Genomic DNA, 22502 nt, shown 5'->3' with positions numbered 1-22502 from the left:
TAATAATACAGAGGGCATTTGGTGTTGTTGTATTTTCTTCCATCCAGTCTCTGTACCTGGGTAAAAAACAACCAATCACAATGTTTCTTTGCGTACAGCCAGCGAAGCAACATGTTTGATCGTTTCTGTTAAAAGCAGAATATGGCTTAAGATCTGACTTATCCCAGTCGTGTTATTTGGCAAACTAATGACACAGTGATTAAACCACTCAGAAATATATATCAAAACCATCTGTGCCTGATTACATTTCAACTTTATTTTCAATTTAGCTTTGTATGTACCAGAGGAATTCAGCAGTTCCATTATTTCCTCATCAGGATAGCAGGAGAAGTTCCAAACAAAAGTAATCTCCAAGATTTATAGGCTTGACAGTAGTGTTGACACTTGGCAGGCAAAGCTTCTTACAGAGGAGGAGGAGAAATGCTCACTTCTCCAGGTATGGGGCAGACTGGCTGCTGAGGCAGCTGTGCATCCCAGTGAGTGATGTGAACAGAATTTTGCCTTGACAGTCCCACTTCCAGATGCATTCAGAGACCTGTGAACGGTGATCAGCTGCTTTTTAGAATGTATTAAAATTGTACAGGAAACAATACATGTGTGCCTGCTTTCTCAGCTTTCTTTGGAAAGCAGGAATCAGCCATATATGTCACTTTCAGAGCTATTCCATGGCCTCCTTCTCTCCCCCCCGCCCCAATTGGGATACAAGGGCTACTGTTACTGAAGTCGCTGTTGGAAAAAAGCCCTGGGGTGCCCCTGCAGCCCCTGAACTCCGAGCGTCCTCCAGTATGTGCATCTCTGGAAAAGGCATTTCCTGTCTGCTCCAGTGCGTTTCAGTGACATATATCAAATGATATATGCACACTAATATTCTAGCATAACACAGCAAGAAGCGTGAGACATCGTAGAGCTAATCTACGTATTTATTTACACACTGTGTACAGACAAAGAGAATCATGGCGTCCTCTCTCTCCAGCTCTGAGAGAAGAAAAAAGGGACAAGTAAAAGCAAAAGTACAGTACAATAGTACATACAGTGGAAGAGATAAGACTGTCTTCCGTTCCCACACTCTTTCCAGACAGGCATGTGATTTACACCAGTCTCATTTGCAGCATCGGAGGCGTGAAATACTAACAGTTACTTCTTTTTGTTGATTTCAGCAGAAAAAAATTATTCATTCAAACTGTTGTAGATAAAGAACAAGTAAAAAGTATAGTGAGGGAGTTGGTGGGGTAGAGGTAAAAAGGTAAAGGTAAGGTAAAGGACCTGGATGGGGTTGCAGTGCTCATCTTGCTTTCAGACCGAGGGAGCTGGCGTTTGCCCCCAGACAGCTTTCCAGGTCATGTGGCCAGCATGACTAAACCGCTTCTGGTACAACAGGACACCGTGACAAAAGCCAGAGCGCACGGAAACGCTATTTACCTTCCCGCCACAGCAGTACCTATTTATCTACTTGTGCTGGTATGCTTTCGAACTGCTAGGTTGGCAGGAGCTGGGACAGAGCAACAGGGGCTCACTCCGTCACAGGGATTCGAACTGACGATCTTTTGATCAGCAAGCCCAAGAGGCTCAGTGGTTTAGACCACAGTGTCGCTCACTCCCTATGGTAGGGTAGAAGCGTCCCTCTATCCAGCACTCCTAACTAAGCTGATCTCTTGCCACCTGTCCGGTGGGTAGGAGTTCCACTGGTGGAAACTAGTGGAAGGCCCCAAAATGTAGCATTCCAGAAGCAAGGAGACAATGAGTCTGCCTGGGATCCATCAGATCTCACATCCATCTCATTGCCATTGTGCAGCAGCATCAGGCCCAATTGTGGCACCACCTGCAGGCAAAGCAATCTTGCCGCTCGTACCTTCTGCCCTGACCACCACGTATAACAGGGCTGCAGTAGCCTCCCTGCTCCACGAGCAGCCTATGTAGTAGTTATAATAAATATATGTCCAGGAATGGGCCAGTTAGGCCCACCAACTGCATGAAGCACCCTTGGGCAACTGCTGGGGTCCCAGCTGCTTCCACCTGCCCTAAGGCCCCTATCTGAAAAGAAAGGAAATTCTGGCACTCCCATTAGAGTTGGGCCGCTGGGTTTAGGAGCTATCATTTAAATTGCCTACAGCGTCAAAGCAAAGCTACATCAAAACATTCTCCTTATCAAATGACAGGAGTGTCCTCTTCTAACAGCATTCAGCTTTAACTATACGGTCCTTTGTTGGCAAGGTGATGCCTCTGCTTTTTATGATGCTGTCTGGGTTATTTTAAATTGTATATCCTGCTTTTTACCGTCTAGGTCTCAAAGCAGAGTGCAACATTGAAATATGCAAAAATTTAAAGCCTAAATTAAACTTCCAAATTTTAAAACCTCTAGAATTTAAAATCTCAACCATTAAAAAAAAAATCTGTGAAGCATTCATGGTGCAAAGTCTTCCTGAAATTTATTTTATTTTATTTATTTCATAAAATTTACACACCGTTTGATTGTAACACACACACCCACCCTCAATGTGGTTTACAAAAAGAGAAAACAATAATTAAATAAGACAATCTTGACCAAGAATCTGACATTTAGTAAGGACAATGCCTTTCTAACATCTTGTGGGAGTGAGTTCTAGAGAGTGAGGTCCAAAACACTGAAGGCATGGCTTCTCATTGGGGTATACATGAAAATGTGCACATGCTTGTCTACCTGCACACGTTTATCCCTCCTGTGATCGAGGTGAACACCTGAAAAGGGCAACAACGGTAAAGCAAAAGAGATGGGAGGGGGAGAGACATATGTGGCCAGTGGTTTTCAGCTTTGTTTTCCTTTGGGGTAGATTGTAGCACTTCATTTTGCTTCTTTGGATAGACATACCTTCTCTTCCAGAATTGGAGGGAACGTACGCACAAGACAAGATTTCTCTTTTGCAATTGGGTGGGGGAAATGCTGCCTTCCAATAAAAACGGTCTGAAGGGCCAGAGACCTTTTCAAGAAAAATATTGTATAGACATTTTTCATGGTTTGAATATCTCCCTTGGACTGGGATTTGCGGTTTCTAAGGAGCTATAAAATTAATACAAAGAAAAGAAAATAAGAGAGGCGGTTGTCTTTCTCCCCCCACCCCTTCTTGGATGGGATAATCAAAGTACAGTGGGCTGAATTACTGTACATGGCAGAGACTCAGGCCCAAGACACAAACTTCAATTTTGCTGTACTTTTCTGAAAGACAGATAAGCCATAAAGCAGCGTGGAGGCAAGAACTAAGAAAACACAGTGTGCACAGCATCAAAGTGAACAAATGAAAGGCCAATGCTGTGTTTTGCTAGTTTGTACAAAGAAGTGGGTAAGAAAGTATTTTATGGCAAGGAATCAAGCCATAAAACCATGGGATTGCAACAGAGAATCACATTCAAGAATAATATTAAGCAAATTTAAGTTAGCATCATACTTAAGCATTTTGTGGCTGCTTCATATGCAGTGGTGGCTGATGGCCATTGGGATAGGTGGGGTGGAAGGAAGAGAGGGAGGGAGGCCAACAGCAGGGGGAGCCAGAGTCAATGACACAGGTAACCACAGACGACAATGGGCAGAGCGAACTAATTCTTGTTCTACTAATTCTTGTTTTGCCCCCACTTTGTCCCTGCTGAGTTATTCAAGGGCAACACTGAGAACAAGGAGGAAGAAGCTGGGGGGGCAGCTTTTGGGGGGGAGTTGTAAGGAAGAGAGTAGGCATGTGGGGACTAGCTGGAGGCAGACTGAGGCAGGTGGGGTAGGACCCCATTTGCCCTGATGAGCCAATCACCATTGTTCACATGATACTTTTTGGGAGTTAATAAGTAGTAGTTGTTGTTGTTGTTTCTATACCGCCCTTCATCCGTGGATCACAGGTTTACATTATAAAAATATATAAAATCATACCGTACTAACAGACAAAAATAATACCACCACCTGCCACAGTTTAAAAGGCTATAAATTGTTTAATCAACCCAAAGCCTGGTTGAAGAGGAATGTTTTTGCCTGGAACTTAAAGCTATGTAACCCAGGCACTAGGTGAGCCCCCTGAGGAAAGCATTGCACAAACTGGGAGCCACCATAGAAAAGGCCTATTCTCATGTTGCCACACTCCATTCCTCTCATGGAGGAGACACACAAAGAAGGGCCTCAGATTATGAACACAGGCAGGGAGGGCTGTCATACATCTGTTTTTTCCCCGGACATGTCCAGGAATAGGACTGTCAAAATGGCGTCCGGGTGGATTTTCGCTGAATCTGCAAAATGTCCAGGAAAACCCGGATGTATGGCAACTAGGGTGATTTTTCAAGAAAAATGCTTTTAAATTAAAATAAAAAGCCCAAAGACTTATTTATTTCAAGGATATGTTCCCCTAAAAAGCTCAACAACTTTGCCTCCCCACCTCCAAAACACCCTAATCACAGGGTCTGGGTCAGTTCATGTGGGGAGAGTCAGTCCTTGAGGTGTTGAGTCCTGAGCCGTTTAAGGCTTTATAGGTCAAAACCAGCACTTTGACTTGAACCCAGAAACTATGGCAGCTAGTGCAGTCAGGCCAGGATCAGTGTGATATACCAGTTGTCTTCTGCCAATAGCAGCTTCTAGTCATATGTCCTTGGTGGTGGTGGTGGTCGCTTCTCCAGGGTTTATAGTCATACATCCAACAGATGAAATGTTTACAAGCTATAGCTGGACAAATTGAGATATTCTCTCTCAACCTCTCTCTGTGTATATTTATATTTATTATATTTACTCTATCTGATGCTTTCATTGAGGTAATGTTTTTAATTGCATTTTTAAAATCTAGAACAACAATAAATGCATTTTCTTTTACAAACGCTACACACTCTATCATGGCAATGTTGTAGAGCCTGATTGGGGGTCTTTTCCTATTTCAAGGTAGCCTGCTTTCACCTTTGCAGATCTGCTGTGGCGTTCCTCATGCTTCCTAAAAATGAATAAAAGAGCTTTGTTGCCAATGTCACTTCTCTGCTTTTGAAAGCACAGCGAAATTGACAAAATCCCCTTAAGGAAATCAAAATAGCAAGAAGAAAAGACATCCCGTGGGGACGATGGTTTTAAGAGGTTCATGCAAAAGGGGAAATGAAGTGTAAGCTTTTAGGACCATCTCACAAAAGCTAAAGGTATTAGGGGCATGCTTTGAAGCTGAAAACGCTCCCATTTCAACAGTCAATTATCCTTTCATATGTCAAGATATTTTAATGGGATTGTTTAGATACCTGAAACATTGGTGGAACCGTTAATTTGCATCCTCCTTTTGCAAGTTGGCTTTGTCAGCACGTTGCAATATATTAAACTGAACAGCCTGATTCAAACCAGATTAACAAGAACAAAAAAGGGGGCAAAAAAACCCTTTTAAATGTAGAGCAGAATGGATAACTTTGCATATCTGCATTTAAATGAGCAACAATAATTCAGGTAATTGTACACAATCTTGTTCCCAGCTCTCTAGGCGATATGCTATTCAGTTTAAAAACTAGTGCTGCAGTGTATGGACTAGAACCTGCATTTACTAGCTTTAGGATTGCTGAGTCATCAAACAAGGGAAATGCAAAAGAGGTCTACATTGCCCCCCTGGGCTCCTCTGGGATAAAGGGTAGGGTATCAATTTAAATAAATAAAACTGGGCAAGAATTGTTCTCAGATAAGCCTTTTTGTTTGAAGTGCATCTTCTGTTTTAAAATGTTGAAAAGGTGTGCTTGCTTTTGAACTTTATTTAAGGATTTCATTGCTGTTTAGTGAAATGATCAAGGGAGTTTCAGGGTCCTTAAATTTGCTTTGACTTATTCAATCAAATGTAAATATAAAGCGATACTGAATCATGTAGAGTAGAATTGCTCCATACTTTAAGGTGTGTCCTTTTTTAGGCCACAAAGAATCCATTCAACCCAAGTTTTTCATTATTCCTCCTCTGTTCTCTGCTAGTGAGATGCTAAGCCTAGAAATAAAACTTGCAAGTTCATTCCAATTGTCTTCAGTGGAACTACGTATTTGTTTACTGATTTGGGGGCAAAAGGAGCTTCTTGGATCATGCTGAGAAATTTCCCCAAAACCATATTTTTGCCACTTCATCTCCTCCATGATGAGATATGCTTTCCTAGAGCTGATTTGTGTAGTGACTGTAGTCCATGAGAACAAGGAGGAGACTCACGATTCTGTCGTAACCCTTGTATCAGGGGCACATCCACTTGCAGGGGGAAATTGGTGGGATGACTTGGGTTGGGAAGTCCAAGACAGAGCTTACACCTGTATTGCAATATTCTAAATACAGCTTTAACTCTTTTTGTATTGTAAATGGCATACACAGGCTCAAGCTGATGAAGACTATAACTGAATTGTGTATCACATAACAGATTTTCTTTCATGAAGATAAGCTGTTTTAAAAATCAGGACCCACACGTTCAGCACTAAAATATTTAAACTACACATATAATCCTCTTCCCTGGCCATGTTTGTGAGGCTTAATTATACACACACACACAGGCAATTCTTTCTGAGGTGTGAAAACTGTAACTATTGCTTTTCTGCTTGATAGCAAAATAAATGTTTTTAATAGAAAAAAAACAAAAACAAAATAGTTTTGTTTATCAAATGTTGCATTGGAATTATATCTACATATGCAAATGACGAGAGTGTCATACTGAGGGCTTCATTGAGTGTGAAAATCCATGCATTCCTGGTCGTTTTTTGCCTGATAAGTCAGGTCTTAAATTAGCTGACTTTTAAATCCACACAAAATAAAAAAATTCCTTCCAGTAGCACCTTAAAGACCAACTGAGTTAGTTCTAGGTATGAGCTTTCGTGTGCATGCACACTTCTTCAGATACCTTCTGAAGGTATCTGAAGAAGTGTGCATGCACACGAAAGCTCATACCTAGAACTAACTCAGTTGGTCTTTAAGGTGCTACTGGAAGGAATTTTTTTATTTTGTTTTGACCATGGCAGACCAACACGGCTACCTATCTGTATTTTAAATCCACATCGACTGAATATAGAAAGCAAAGAATGGAAGCTGTGTGTAATTATGAACTGGCACATTATGCATTACTCAAATATGTTAATACTGTGCGTGGCCCCCTCTCCCAAGTATTGAGACATTTGTTCTTAACTTTCACTACTTAGTTAAAAAAAATGTGTAAAGAATGTTGTAAATGCCTGAGGCTTTAACTGTCTACCCATTTTGTGGGTGTTTTCCAAAAAGAATAGTCATTGTTAAAGGTGAAACTATCTGTTTCGAGTCTGTGTCATTGCACAACTATGCCCTGTGCCACAGCCTCAGCTGTGCACTTCTGCACCAGTTAGCGCTTCCTAACCAGGCCCAAGGGCAGCCCTGCATAGAGCACATTACAGTAATTGAGCCCCAAGGTTACCTATGAAGTGGTCAAGCGATCCCTTTCCAGGAGGTTTCATAGCTAACAAACCAGATACAGCTGGTAGAAGGCATTCCTAGCCACAGAGGACATTTGGGCCTCTAGTGACAAGAAGTATCCTTGAGGTAAGAGCCCTTGATCCAAGCATTTGTCCTCATAAACTATTCTAATTTGGATCGCTTTCATAGCAAATCTAGCCATGCTGAACATAGCAGACTTAGCTGTACTTGACTGCAAATGTTTGATTTTATCCACTATTACTGTGAGCGCTACTGACTCTCAACCTCTCTTCAGATATTTCCCCCCTCGGAATTTCATATAAATGCAACGTGAAATGACTGTTTCAAATTTAATTATGATGCAAACAAAAAATCTGGATTTTCAGAAGAGTGGGGATTGTATAGAATTGTACAGCAAACACCCCCTCTAGTGTGCACTTACAAATACTGCTTCGTGGTTTCCACCCTCTTTTTTCTGTTTAGTTCTATTAGGCCAAATCTTAGCTTCTTCTAGCTCTTTCTCTCAGGGAACTTGTGAAGAGCCTTGCTGCATTCAACCAAAAGTGCATCAAATCCAGCATCCTGTTTTCCATAAGTATGGCAGCCCAACTAGATGCTTCTGGGAAGCCTACAAGCAGTGCATGAGGGAAAATGACCCCCTGCTGCTGCCGTTCTCCATCAAGATGTATTCAGAGGCATGCTGCCTCTGATTCTGGATACAGTGGTACCTCTGGTTACAGACACTTCAGGTTACAGTCTCCGCTAACCCAGAAATAGTACCTCGGGTTAAGAACTTTGCTCTAGGATGAGAACACAGAAATCACACGGCAGTGGCGCAGCGGCGCAGCGGCAGCAGGAGGCCCCATTAGCTAAAGTGGTACCTCAGGTTAAGAACATTTTCAGACCTCCGGAACGAATTAAGTTCTTAACCTGAGGTACCACTGTATAGCCATCTTGACTAGCAGTTGACAGCCTTATCCTGCATGAATTTGTCTCTTTTAAAACTGCCTATATTGGTAGCCATCACTGCCCCACGGTAGCAAATCCCACGGTTTAATAATGTTATATATCAGAAGAGCAGGAAGGTTACATTATTTGACAAAGGAAGAGCAGCATTAATTGAAGGGTCAAAGAAACCCATCCCAGATTGCTCACTTGAAAGAGTTACATCTCAAGAAATAGGATGGAGTTTGTCCCCTCTGCCAGTAGATCTGCACATGAGCAATAAAAAAACCTAGCAACTGGGTTCGTGATAATGCACACACAAAAATAGCTAGGAACCAAATAATTCAACAAGATTGAAAGTTCAAGTCCTCCAAGTTGATCTTCCAGGCATCTTCTCTGCTGACCGAATGATGGAGGAGAAGGTGTGGAACCAGCTTAGATAGCCTTGATGGCTGGGACCCATGAACTCTAGGTGTGACTGATTTCAGCTTCCTTTTTTCCTTCCTTTTAATAAAAAATGTTTGAAATGTTGTTACCATGCAGTGCCATGGGAAGAATACGATGTGCCACTGGGAATACGATGGTGGCTACAGCTATAGTTGCTTCACCCAGTACTATAAAGAAAAGCACTGAGGTTAAGATAACTGCAGCCACCACAAACCTCCTTCTTCTTCTCAATGCCTCTGGTTCCATCCCTGCCATAGAGTTGTCTTTGCCATTCCCCACTCCCTTGCAACTGCTGTTCTGTTCTGTTTTGTTGCAGGTTATGGCTTTGTTGTTAGCACCTATGTGGCTTTTGACGGCGGTTGCATCCCTTTACCTTGGGCTACTGAGGCCTACCCAAGCAGGTGCTTATTACGGGATCAAGCAGATGCCTCCCCAAGTGCCGCAGTACCAGCCCCTGGGGCAACAAGTACCTCACATGCCACTGGGCAAAGATGGTGTTCCAATGCAGCACATGGCCAAGGAGGGCCCACACTTGCCCTATGGGAAAGAATATGTGCCTCAGTACATCAAAGAAATCCCACAGATACCCATGCTTGGCAAGAAGGGGATTTCAAAGAAAGGAAAAGGTAACATTGGCAAGACGTGAGCTGTCCTTCTTTCTGCTCCTTCCTACTTCGGTTCTTAACCATCCCTCTGTCATTTAACAGAAAATATGTATATTTGTTTGTATAAAGTAAGTGATCATAAAGAGTTATTTCTGGAGGGAGCTCTGCGGGGTTTCAGCATGGCATGCCGGAAAGGTTTTTTAAATACTATGTCTGTAAATATTTCCAAGTGACCTAAGGCATGTATTTCTGCATTTTGATGAAGTTTCATACCTATTCCCCAAATATTCAGAATTTCCAAATTCAATACACACACTTAGCTTAAGAGATAGAACTCTTCCTTGAAACATGGTAGAGGAAGGGAGCTAAGGCATGTACATCTGAAAGCAGGAATCTTATATTTGGAATGCATTCAGAGAATAACACTGTGCCACTGAAAATGGTGGAGATAGCCATTTAAAATATGCAACGTGGTTTTTAACTGTTAAAATGGCAAGGCTGTTTGAAGATCGTGGTTATCAAGCCACCTCAATTGTGGTATCAACTGCATTAGCAGCAAATCCAGGCGAAAGCTTACTATATTAATTCCCCTTGAAGTACCAAGATGATTGGCCAGTCAATTGACATAATGGTTAATCGTCGCTCCCTCTTTCTCTCTTGTACAGCAGAACTTCCATTAGCCAGTCTGAGAGGTGAGCAGGGTCCTCCCGGGGAGCCTGGACCAAGAGGCCCACCTGGACCACCAGGGATACCAGGACACGGAGTGCCAGGAGCCAAAGGAAAACCAGGTCCACAAGGATATCCAGGGATTGGCAAACCAGGCATGCCCGGAATGCCGGGAAAACCAGGAGCGATGGGGGCTCCAGGATCAAGAGGAGAGATGGGGCCAAAGGGAGAGATTGGACCTATGGGCATTCCAGGGCCCCAAGGACAACCAGGACCTCATGGACTCCCTGGAATAGGAAAGCCAGGTGATAGAGGATTGCCAGGACAGCCAGGAGGAAAGGGCGAGCCAGGGATGAAAGGGCAACCTGGAATGCAAGGCCCCCCAGGCCCAAAAGGAGATAAAGGTGTTGGGATTCCAGGATTGCCAGGGCTAAAAGGTCCACCTGGTTTACCTGGTCCTCCAGGTCCTGTTGGGCTTCCAGGGGTAGGCAAGCCAGGAATGGTTGGTTTCCCAGGCCCACAGGGACCTGCAGGCAAACCAGGGCTTCCCGGAGAGCCAGGGCCTCGAGGGTTAGGTGGGGCTCCTGGAATTCGGGGTCCTCCTGGCCTTCCAGGTGTGGGGAAACCAGGCCAAGATGGAATTCCAGGGCAGCCAGGGTTTCCAGGTGGGAAAGGTGAGCAAGGCTTGCCAGGCTTACCGGGACCTCCTGGCATGCCTGGGATTGGGAAGCCAGGTTTCCCTGGACCTAAGGGTGAGCGTGGCATGGGCGGTATTCCAGGACCACTTGGGCCTAAGGGTGAAAAGGGGCACATGGGCCCACCTGGTATGGGTGGGCCACCAGGAGAACCAGGCCAACCAGGATTGCCAGGGTTAATGGGGCCCTCAGGTGCTATGGGGTTTCAAGGGCCTAAAGGAGAAGCTGGAGCTGTTGGCCCTCAAGGACCAATTGGTCCAAAAGGTGAAGTTGGTTTACAGGGTTTCCCAGGGAAGCCTGGTTTCCCAGGAGAAGTGGGGTCTCCAGGCCTAAGAGGCTTACCTGGCCCAATTGGACCAAAAGGGGAAGCTGGTCACAAAGGCTTGCCAGGTCTGCCTGGTACTCATGGGCCCATGGGTCCCAAAGGAGAGCCTGGGATCCCAGGGGCTCAAGGCCTCCAAGGCCCTTCTGGAATCCCAGGCATTGCAGGACCCAGTGGCCCAATTGGACCTCCCGGGCTTCCCGGGGTGAAGGGTGAACGAGGCCTACCAGGCCAGCCAGGATTTCCAGGAGCAGGGAAACCCGGAATTGCGGGGATGCAAGGCCCACCTGGGAAGCCTGGGTCCATAGGTGCTCCTGGCCAGCCAGGCCTTCAGGGACCTCCAGGGCCTCCTGGCCCACCAGGCCCACCAGTCATAATACAACCCACACCGCCAGCTATGGGACAATATTTGCCTGAGGTGGGTCCAGGCCTTGATGGAGCAAAGACACCATACGGCTACAAGAAAATCAAAAACGGCGCCGCTTCCTACGAGATGCCAGCTTTCACAGCTGAGCTCACCACACCTTTCCCACGGGTTGGAGTTCCTGTGGTGTTTGACAAGCTCCTCTACAATGGCAGGCAGAACTATAACCCACAGACTGGCATCTTCACCTGCGAGATCCCAGGGATTTACTACTTTGCCTACCACGTTCACTGTAAAGGGGGGAATGTTTGGGTGGCTTTGTTCAAGAACAACGAGCCCCTGATGTACACGTACGATGAGTACAAGAAAGGCTTCCTGGACCAAGCTTCTGGGAGTGCCGTCGTTCAGCTGACGGTAGGTGACAGAGTTTATATCCAGATGCCATCTGAACAAGCAGCAGGACTCTATGCCGGGCAATATGTCCATTCATCTTTTTCAGGATATTTATTGTATCCCATGTAAACCAAAACACTCGGACAGAACAAAAACTCCCCCCTGCCCGTTCTCCAAATCTATACCATTGAAAGGTGCATTTAATGACTTTTATTTTGTTTTATTTTTTTGGACCAACATGTACAATCATTCAAATAAAATTACAACTTCAAACATTATTTACAGCTTGTTATAGAGAAAAGTGGCGGCAAACCCAGTGGGGATCTATTTGCTGCTGTACACTCAACATGTTCAACATTTGCCTTGGATAATGCCTATGTTGGGGTTCACATCAGGTGCTCATGTGATGCGCTTTTACTGTTTGCTTACCTGAAACATTCAGCTAAAGGAGGATATGGGAAAGAAAAAGAAACAGTGGTGCTGATTTTAGAGTACTATACAGCAGCAGTAGTGCTGGTCACATCCACATCAAGGAAGGAATTCAGTGGAGCAATAAGTTGAAGTCCCTCAGCAATGTACTAGTTGCACTAGTATAAGAGTGTTTAAAATGTATGATGCGGGTGTGAACTAGAGGTGTAGAATCCTGCGATGTAAATTAAGCTTCTCCTTCCTATAGTCTTTTCTTGCTGTGCAGGACTCTTCCAACTCATACCTGCAAAGAATGACAGAAAAGAATCGCTTTTGATGTTAGCTAAGCAAGGAAATGTTACCAAGTCCTCAGAAATCCAAGGAAAACTTTCCCAGTTCTTTCTTCCAGTGAGCAGTGGGTCATTTCACCAGCAACTGGGGTACTTTCAAAGGCATTTATCTAGATCTATAAGTACTGGAAAACAATGACTTTTTAGATAAAACTTTCAGTCCAAGTGAATGTATCTGTTATGTGAAGACAAGTGAAGGTGAGGACAGAACAGGTTTGTGGTTGCTAGATAATCCCTGCTGCCTCACAGATCAGCCAACAGACCTCTGGAAATAGGTATATGGAATAGTGAACATGTAACAAAGCCAAGGTTGTGACACCTGTGAGTCATGGGTGTTGAAAAATATATCTCAAACAAACACCAATGAATGGAGCGAGAGTTGAGCACTTCTACATTGCTTTGATTTCATTCGGTGAAAACGACGTACTGTACATGCTTAGCACCAAAGCACATTTGACACAGAATCACATATTCCCACCCACCCATCTTCAGTTTACACACACACACACACACACACACACACACACACTGCAGCCACAGAGGCTGCAAATATAAAAGACTCCTGTAGGAGGGAGGAGAGCAGCTTTTTAACGTTCTCCTCTCTTGACAGTTTTCCAGCTTAAAGCAGCCCCCTTTCCCAACCACCTTTTCTCCATAGGAAAAGCTGCATGGGAACGATTTTCAGTGGAGTTATCTTCAGAGGGGAAAGAGTTTAAAGTGACTCCACTCTCTCCCTACTGGTCTTCCAGTTCTGGATTCCAACCTCTACTGCTTCATTAAGAAGGAAGTTACATGGAACTCCATGTAGTGTTTAGTTTGGCCACTCCTGCACCTAGTGAAATCAAAAGCAACATTAACAAACTTAAATTTAGCTGAATTACACCCCCACCTCCACCTTGTTTGCCTCTTTGTTTGGGACTCAGTAGTTTTCTTTGGAATAAGCTGAGAACTGAAGTTGCCTCTTCATTGGTCCACTTCTATCTTCACTTAATAAATGGTGGATAAGCTAGCTAGCAATGGTTCAGGATAGCACAGCGGCTTCTGTTTTGTCAGTCGTCTCCTGAAAGGGCCTCCTTGCATGGAGGTCATGTCATGTGGCTAACGACCGCTTCCCAATCCTTTGAATGTGTGCTTCGTTCCTCATTGCAAACGCTTGCCCCTGAGAACATGCAGGCTGCAGATTCTTAAGAACATGAAAGCAGCAGTATGTTGTGGCCGCAATCCAGCACAGAGTTAGACCTGCTTAAATCCATTGGCCTCGAGCAAAATGTGTGCATGTGCCAAAGGTAGCTCAAACTAGTGACAACCATGAAGACTGACTTTCTGGTAGAGAAGAGGAAGTGGGGGGGCCTGAATTCATCCCTGCTTCCTTCCTGATGAACATCTGATCAGTGCTATCACCAAACAGCTGAACAGGACTGTGTGGAGGCAGAGAAGGGGCAGGCGGTTCAGGGAAAGAACTGCATGTACAAAGCTGGCCCTAACCCAACAACTGGGTTTCAATTGGGATTCAAGAGACCCTGGGCTACTCTGGAGACCTCTCAAAGGGCAACAGAGTTTACCCCTCCAGAACCTTGGGGTATGTCTACAGCAGGAGTCTGCACCCCCTAAGATTTTCCTAACTGCAACCTCTTTTCCTTACCGCAGTATTTATAGAGGGGGAGGGTGGCTCTCTGCCACATGCAGCGTGATGTGGCAAATGTAAACTTTGCCAAGCGCAGCAATGCAGCTTGAGCTTTTCCTCCATATGGGCAGCACTCACGTGGGCCCAAGGTTCCTCGTACAGATGTGGGTCTAGAAACCTTTGCAACAGGTATACGACCCCCTAGCATGGAGCAGCATCAATGAGCTTTAAGCGCTCTAACCCTTTGATGGATTGTGTCCTCTCTCTTCAACAACGGTGCTAATGTCACAGTGAAAAAGGATGCTTTTAGAAGCTGCACATCACTTTGGTTACATTAGTTTAAACGAGGTCACGTCATTTCTTCACGTAAGCGGAAGCCTCTGGGTGAAATTCAACGTCGTGCCCTTCCAAGTGTTGCGTCTGCCCAAGCGTTTCAACTTGCCAGATGGAACAATCCTCTCTCTTCTCCTGCTGTGTGCCGTTCTGGGGGTTCTCCTGACACCACCACCCCAAGCCAGTGTCCAGGGTGGGGGATGTGGGGGATGAGGCGGGAAGAAGCCCTGTTGCACAAGCAGAAGTCCTTACACTTGACTTCCACTGAAGGGGCTCGTTTGCTGAATCCTCCCAACCATGTTTAACTGAAAGAAGCCTCTTTCACGTGCAACGAGTATGGACTCAAACTAGCACTTCCATTATTATTATGATTTTTAAAATACTGTCATTAATTTTCAATTTTTATATCACACATACAACATAACTCAGCCATTCCATTATTTAAACACAGAGTTTCATGCAGCATATCTTTTAGCACAAAACTGCAATAACGGAGACATGAAAATGAGAAGTTTTATAGAATGCTGAGATGATAGGAAGCTTCTAAACTGGGGTATCTTGGGGCCCGTTGCTAGGCTATAGGTATGGAAGAGATGAAAATAGCAAATAAATTTGTATTTAATTTTTTTGTACTGATTGTAAAAGATCTTATTAAATACCTTTTTGAAATGTTTCAGCATATTTATTTCTTGTCATTCCACGAAAAGCAAGAACAGTGGCATTTGTTGGGAATTATAATGATTTTGGGAGGGAAAGTGTGGCGGGTCATGATGAGTTATGTGTTGCACCCATTCTGTGATTTGTAAAAAGGACCCTAGGGTTGCACTTACCTGTACTTAGCCACTTACCTGGAAGTAAGCCACACTGAACTAAGTGGGACTAACTTCTCAGTAGGCATGTATAGGATTCAGATTGAATTGTGGAGTTGTGTGTATGCTTTCTGCATCCCATCAGTCATATTTTTTGCATCATGTGTGCCTGTCTAAGCAATATTGATGCACAACTGGATGTACTTAATTTTCAAAAGAGGACAACAAATCCATGTGTGGCATTTCAGTATGTTTATTATAACAAAAATAAGTCTCTGTATTCACATTGATAGTTTCATTTTAAACAAATAGTAACAACAGACCACAAAATCTGGGTCAACAGACAACAAACTTGAAAAGCCATGAATATTTTCATTTATCAAGATACGAATTTACATACATACACACACATACATACTTAAAGTATAAAACAATGCCAACATTTTAAATGGTAAGAAAGCTAAGGTGGCTTTGGGGGATAGAAAAGACAAGCATTTAAGGTCTACAGTGGCGTAACACTAGCTGATTTTCACTACAAAATACATTTCTTGTGACAGTGACATCTGCTGCTTGATATTAAGAATTCTAACAATAGTATATCAGAATCAAAATACTGAAGAGTTCAAGAGTGCAAATCTGAGCCATCATTTTTTCCATTCTCATATTCCAGTACTCCCTTAAATTATTAAACCAACTGAGAGAAATGAAACTGCTTTCAAGAATGGAACCAATGACCTCGATATAGAACCTGGAAAAGCCATAGTACTTAAAGGACTGGGATTAGTTAACCCAAAACATGGTGTTTGGGATGTGGTACTGCTAGACTGCACACTAATGCTACATTTTAATCACTTAAAGTATGTGTTGAAATACTATTCCAGAAGGGTGAGGCCAGGGGTGGGGGGTGGGGATAAAGGAAGCCTTCTCAAGTGTTGTTGTAGGAATGAAAATAATGCCGGGTCACAAGTGGACATCACATTTGAGCACTGTTGTACAATCCACAGGGCTGGCATTTGTACCTGGCCAGCTTGGGCAGCAGCCAGGATCCCAGGACCCTCTCAGGGTCCACCACTGATGCCTGCCTCTGAGGGGGGCTCTTTTCCTCACAGCTCAGCTCTCTGAGCCTGGCTGCCTAGCTGTCATATAAATATCCCACCATTCCCCCTACATATCATTGCTCCAGGACATTGTGGGAAATTAAAATGGCAGCTATTCTCAGCCACTCAGTGCTGCCTAGAATGCCACTCTGACTGGCTGCTGTCATGGACTGGTCAGCTTGCCAAGACCCACCAATAGGGGAGGGCATTTCTCAAACCTGGAGAAATCACACAACAGTTATGAGACTGAAACAGAGTTGTGTGGCAGAGGAAACTGTGACCTTACACTACAAATAAGTATATTTTTTAAGAGACAAATCAAAGTAGTCATCTATCAACTTGCAGTTTTACCAAGGTGCTAAATGAATGTCAACTTTTAAATGTATAAATGGGCTCATTTATACCTTTTCAAAATGGCTATACAGTACAACTGTTTAATTCACTTTTTACAGGTAGGAATAACTGTGTTAGGTACAAGTCAGCGAGGATTCAGATATATATATATTTAGATCATATGCTGTACCTTTTTTTCTACCAGCTGCCAGGAGTTATACAGAAATCACATAATGGTATGAATTTTTTCCCCCCAGAGAAAAGTAATCGGTATGCCAAGGCATATAAGTACCTTGCCACATAGGCCAGTTCCTATGCACAAAATCAGAACCATAAGCCATGCATGTATATAAACAATGGTAATGAGAGGTGGGGGGGCATCTTAAACATACACAACAATTGCAAAATTATTATTAGTTTTATAAAAGAATATCAAGCAGAGACCTTAAATGCTTTCAGAAAAGTGCTCTAATTAATGAGAAAACCAGGTGGGAGGAGGGTTTAAAATTGAAACCAAATAGACCCAGAAACTTAGGATCATCTTCCTTGGGAAGAATCATTGCAATCTTTGGTATAGATAATTTGGGAGAGCACACTTGCATTTGAGAGCAAAAGGGCATTGAGTGGGTCCAATGGAAGATTTAGCAAGTGCACACACACACACACACACACACACACACACACACACAAAAAAAAAAAATTATATAGGCACTTATTACCCACTTAGCTTTCCTGAATATGGCCCTGTTCCCAAATTTCTATTATCAGACCTTATTGAACTGATTTGCTCCTAGAAAAAGGTACAGGGCTAATCAGCTCTAGATTTCCCACCAGTACAGTGCTTACACCTCTGACAACAGCCCAATATGCCAAAAGGTAAGGAGATGAAGCACTGGCTGTCACTTTGTCTCCACGTAAAGAAAAGGATTCACTCATTATTAGTAATAATAATTTGTGTTGCAATGCTTTATCTTGCAAGGTTTCCGTGAACCCTAGACATTTCATGGATGAACAATGCAAAGGAGAGAAAATGGAGGCATATGCAATAAAACCTGCAAGCATTGTGAACTGGGTTTCTCTTTACCCCTTTGGCAAGGCTCCTGGATCTGGAAAACAGATCAGAAATTGACAGGTGAAGCTGTCCGCCTCCCCAGTCCTGAGTTGCAGCTGCCTGATTGCCAGCCCTACCATACTAATCAACAGGTGGGACTCGAATCAGACAGCTGAATACATGCAGCACTTATGAAGGGAAGACCACAATTTGTTGGGTTTCTTCCTTCCTGCTTTGAAGCTGTTAAGCGAATGGACAGCCCCATCAAGGGAAAAACGTACAAGTTGGGTTTTCTTCATTCACACACATCTGTGAAATTTTCAGGCAGACTTTGGCTAAAACTATGAAGCTGAAATCACCAACAATGTGCATTGTTTAAAAGAACATCTCAGCTATTAAGAGTTCTTTCCCTTTTAGGGAGAGACTTCAGCGTTATGCTTAAAAAATGAACAGTGCAAGTAATAGAAAGCAGAAAGGGTGTCTCACAGTTGCTCAACCAATCTAAACATTAACAACACAAAAGGGATGCATAAGCCCTCAATTTTTCTTAGCCTTCAGATTGCATGCACTACCAACATAAATTATTGTTTATGGCTTCATGTAGGATTCTAAACCACTGAATGTTTGGAACAAACATCTTCAGTTCTGGAATTGTTCAGAAGAAGATTCACCAGTGGCCACTAATTCAGCTACTTCAAAATTTCAGAGACATTTTAACTAATTCATGTAGAAACACACAAGTTTCCTATTACAAGATGTTGGGGTTTTAGAGCAGAGCAACTGCTTTAGCTTCAGCAATAATGCAATTATTTTAAAAACTCAGCTACTCTCAAACCACTTTTTAACAGTACCAGTGAGAAGACTCAGACCATCAAAATCAAACTTTCCATGTTACTTATGTATTAGGAACAGAGTTGTGAGTGGACCATTATATTTACTGTCCCTATCACACCTGTGTCACCTTAACCCATAATTCTCCTTGGAAAGGCCAATGTTTGTATCCATCCAAGCTGGATTAAGTAGCATAAATGACTTCTAGCATTTCTGCCATCCTGGAGCTGGATGAAGATTCATTCATGGACCTCTCTTTTAACACCTCTCTTTTTCACTCACAAATTTGACAGAGGGCTTTGTATATGCCTCACTTCCAAAACCTAGACCTCTGAAAGTCTACGATGGTGCTAAGTGATCACATGGAGACAAAGCAAATTGGGGGTGGGCGTGGAAAGAAGAACATGAAGAAAAAGAAACCAGCAACTGAAAACTCCATGTTGTATCATTTTTATAGATCTCCAACACTATTCACGGAAGGTTGCGTTTCTTCCATTATTCAATAAATCCACACATGTCAGTTAACTCTGATGGTTGCTTGCTGGTCAAGTATCAACAAGGCAGAGGCATCCTTCAGCGTTTTCAACGCTTGGGGGTTATGTACAACGTGTCTTCTTCAATCCTCTTCTTAAATAACTTGGCAGATATCTTATTAAAAAATAAGAATCCAAATAAAAAATGAGTCCACGTCCCACTCCAGATCAGTCTGGTGGTGAATAGTGATTATTCTTCCATATTTATTTTTCTGTGAGATTGACCACAATGCTGCGGTCCACAAGTTCCTTCAGAAACCTTTGTTCAGCAGAAATGTCATGGTATTCATTCTGTGCAAAACAAAAATAACACAGAATTTTGTAATCTTTTTTAAAAATTGAAAAGGGGGTATCTGTATCTTAATCCCGGGGCCCTATCAGGGGAACATTATGTACCCTAAATCTCACTGAAATAAATGGGATTCTAACCAAGGGTCCTTGATTTTTAACTGGACTCGGTAGCCAAGTAAAAAATGATGGTGCCACTTCCCTGAACTTGCTTGCTAGTCTTGCCACTGCACAGCTAATGTGCTTCAGGTGCTTCTGAGCAAGGAAATGGGAAACCTGAACAACTGCTCAGCCAAGTAAGCTCCTTACCTCCCTTTCATGCCCACCTCTGCAGCTCCAAGGGAGGAAGGCTGGGGCTTGTTATGCTTGCAAGGGGGCAGACACATCCTTGCCATGGTCAGCAAAAATGGTGGAAGATTGTCCCTAAGTGACAACTTAAGAAAGCCCCTTTATATAAATTGCAACTTTAACAGAGAAAGCTTTCTCAGGTTGAATGCTGCAGACCACCATCCAGTTCCCTTAGGTTAGTTGACAGCCTTTTCAAATGAGGGTCCCTACCAGAAAAACATACAGCTGGTGGTTTGTCTGTAAGCAAAACAAGGCATGAGCCTGGGTTTGGACGACATGCTAAGCCAAAGGACTAAAGGAGGATGAAAGGGATCCCAATCTCCTCTCCAGGAACCCACAAATCCATGCTAAGCCATGTTTCACCAACTGAGTCCAACCATAGATTAGAAATACAGGGTTAAAGCCAATGGCGGCTTTGCGCTGGTGGAAAGCATTTTCACTCACACAAGATGGAGCAACCCATTGCAGCCCCTTGAAACCGAAATATCCTACAACTGGGGTGGGGTGTTGAAACAATATGTACAGAGGATTGGAAGGGGTTCTGCGAAAATCAGGCACCCTCTCTTTCTGCTAGCACCAACCCACTATTTGATAGAATCCAATCAAAATTAAAATAAAATGGAATAAGCAAAACATGCATGCTAAGAAGGAAGTAGCACTTTACCTGGATCATCAGAGACATGGTGTCATGACCATAGTAGTGCAAAGAACTGTTTCGGTCCTCAAAGTTGTACCTGAAGCCTGCCAGGTGAACTTCACTGCATATATGAAATGCAAAAGCAATGGCAATTAACCCTGTGGTGGGATGCTTGGGTTTCTAAAAAAGCAAAACAAAGCACAAAAATACAAGCTGCATAAAACCAAAAGCATTTTATCTACAAACACACTCATCACACGAACACAATGTGTTAGTGTTTGGCAGTGCTATTTTTCTAGAAAAAGAGGTGCCAGAACTCACCATGAATGCCTATTTTTAATGGCTATGGTGTCCATCTGAGAGGTTCCAGAACTGAGTTCTGGTCTGGCGAGTTCTGGCTAAAAAAACAGCCCTGGTGTTTGGTTACTTATTAAGGAGAAAGAAATGTTTTGCCTAAATTAAAAACTTTCATTTCAAGCTTCAGAGAACTAAAAGCCAGATTCAAAATACTTTGCAGCCTATATTATAGTCAAACCAGGGACTCAGCTACACTGGCAAAGAAAAAACATCAGATGACGCTGTGGAGTTCTGTTTTTGCTAACCTGATTTCTCATACAAAGTTTGCAATGTGTTTAACTGAAACACTGCTTTGATGTGTCTAGATCCAGCCCAGGATTATACCATTATTAGGAGCATCTAATATTAGGAACCTCTTGAATTTCACAAAACAGCAAGCAAGCTTTTAGGTTCTCCAGAACTCACCTTCTGGATGGATATTAAACAAAAGAACAAAAGGGTCTGCTTGGCCGTCTAGTATAAAGGAGGAGTCCTGGAAAACTCAGATGCTTGCACACTACTTTATGACATCTGATTTGATCCTAATAAAGGCATTACCCGATTGTGGGTTTATGTGTCTTCTTTCTATAGCACAGGCTTCCTGTGGCATTGGCTGTGTTACAGAGTTCGTCACAGGAAACTCCGAAGCCAAATGATATTTCAAGGTGCTTGTGCATCATCATCTGGTTTGATTTACAGATAGGTAGCCGTGTTGGTCTGCCATAGTCAAAACAAAACAAATTCTCAGAACCACCCACCACCCTTCTGAGTAATACCCCTCCCCACCTTCTCACTATATAGAAGGGTCTGGAAACTTCTGTTTCAGTGTATCTGAAGAAGTGTGCATGCACACGAAAGCTCATACCAAGAACTGACTTAGTTGGTCTTTAAGGTGCTACTGGAAGGAATCTGGTTTGATATTAGCCCTAATCAGTCATTCTCAAAAATCTTGAAATACAGCACAGAAGGAAGGAAAACAAACATGCTGACTTCTATTCGTACAGGCTCACCATGTGACTTAGGGTTTATACAGCCTCCAACTCATGTAGAATGGCAGGGACAGTAATAGTTCCCCTGAAATGAGCAGTGTGAAATAATACTTACCACGTGTTTGGAGAACCTTGTAGGCAAGTGGAGCAGTTCATAGGCTGTTTTCCTGGTAATGGCGGGATCAAGGATTCTGATTTGGTGGGATTTATATATCATTTGTGTTGCTGGTTTTTTCCAGAAGGCATTTGTTCTCTGTGGAACAAAGAGCTTGCATTTAGCATTTCGAAACTGTACCTCTGTTACATCTTGGCAAGTCACATTACCGGAAGGGAAATTATCTCGACGAGGTCACACATCACTGAGAGGGGAAGAAACCACACACTGCCTCACCCTGAAAGAAGCCGCCCCAGTTGTAAATACTCAGTCACTTTGAGTTCCTGAATGCATTCTGTGCCATGGGGCAACATTTATGGGAAAGGGAAATGACTGAATAACGAATTTCCTAAATGTGAAAACAATAAGATGATAATTCTTTTTCATGGCTAGATAACAAGAAAACCGTATAACAGAACTGGCAAGAAATTTAAAACATTGTGCTGGGAATTTGTGGGAGAACCGCAGAGCTTTTCAGAATAGATGGTGTCAAGGTCAAGAGGAGTCACTGAAAGATAGCCTTTCCTATTACAACATAATTCACATATTTTTGGCACCTTCTTAAAAGCTATAT

General features: G+C 43.1%; 2 protein-coding genes across 11 annotated transcripts in view; one reads left to right on the top strand and one right to left on the bottom strand.

The window, feature by feature from the left end:
* COL8A1 (collagen type VIII alpha 1 chain) overlaps nt 1-12085 on the top strand; it is a 94139-nt gene extending 82054 nt beyond the window's left edge. For 6 of the 7 annotated variants that reach the window (XM_081859696.1, XM_081859701.1, XM_081859699.1 and 3 more), the window contains 2 exons: nt 9079-9388; nt 10033-12085. In XM_081859696.1, coding sequence (XP_081715822.1) covers nt 9082-9388; nt 10033-11936 — 2211 coding nt within the window. In that variant the 5' untranslated portion in view covers nt 9079-9081 and the 3' untranslated portion in view covers nt 11937-12085. The remainder of the gene's footprint in view (nt 1-9078; nt 9389-10032) is intronic. The other variant, XM_081859702.1, reaches the window with a different exon arrangement.
* A 4929-nt stretch (nt 12086-17014) lies between these two features.
* ST3GAL6 (ST3 beta-galactoside alpha-2,3-sialyltransferase 6) overlaps nt 17015-22502 on the bottom strand; it is a 45466-nt gene continuing 39978 nt past the window's right edge. For all 4 annotated transcript variants that reach the window (XM_081859808.1, XM_081859807.1, XM_081859809.1 and 1 more), the window contains 3 exons: nt 21890-22027; nt 20477-20629; nt 17015-19467 (listed from right to left, as the gene is read on the bottom strand). In XM_081859808.1, coding sequence (XP_081715934.1) covers nt 19381-19467; nt 20477-20629; nt 21890-22027 — 378 coding nt within the window. In that variant the 3' untranslated portion in view covers nt 17015-19380. The remainder of the gene's footprint in view (nt 19468-20476; nt 20630-21889; nt 22028-22502) is intronic.

Source organism: Podarcis erhardii, assembly GCF_964252035.2.
Source record: "Podarcis erhardii genome assembly, chromosome: 4".
NCBI lineage: Eukaryota > Metazoa > Chordata > Lepidosauria > Squamata > Lacertidae > Podarcis > Podarcis erhardii.
The sequence above is the reverse complement of the archived record's forward strand: the minus strand, read 5'-3'. Positions and strand labels throughout refer to the sequence as shown.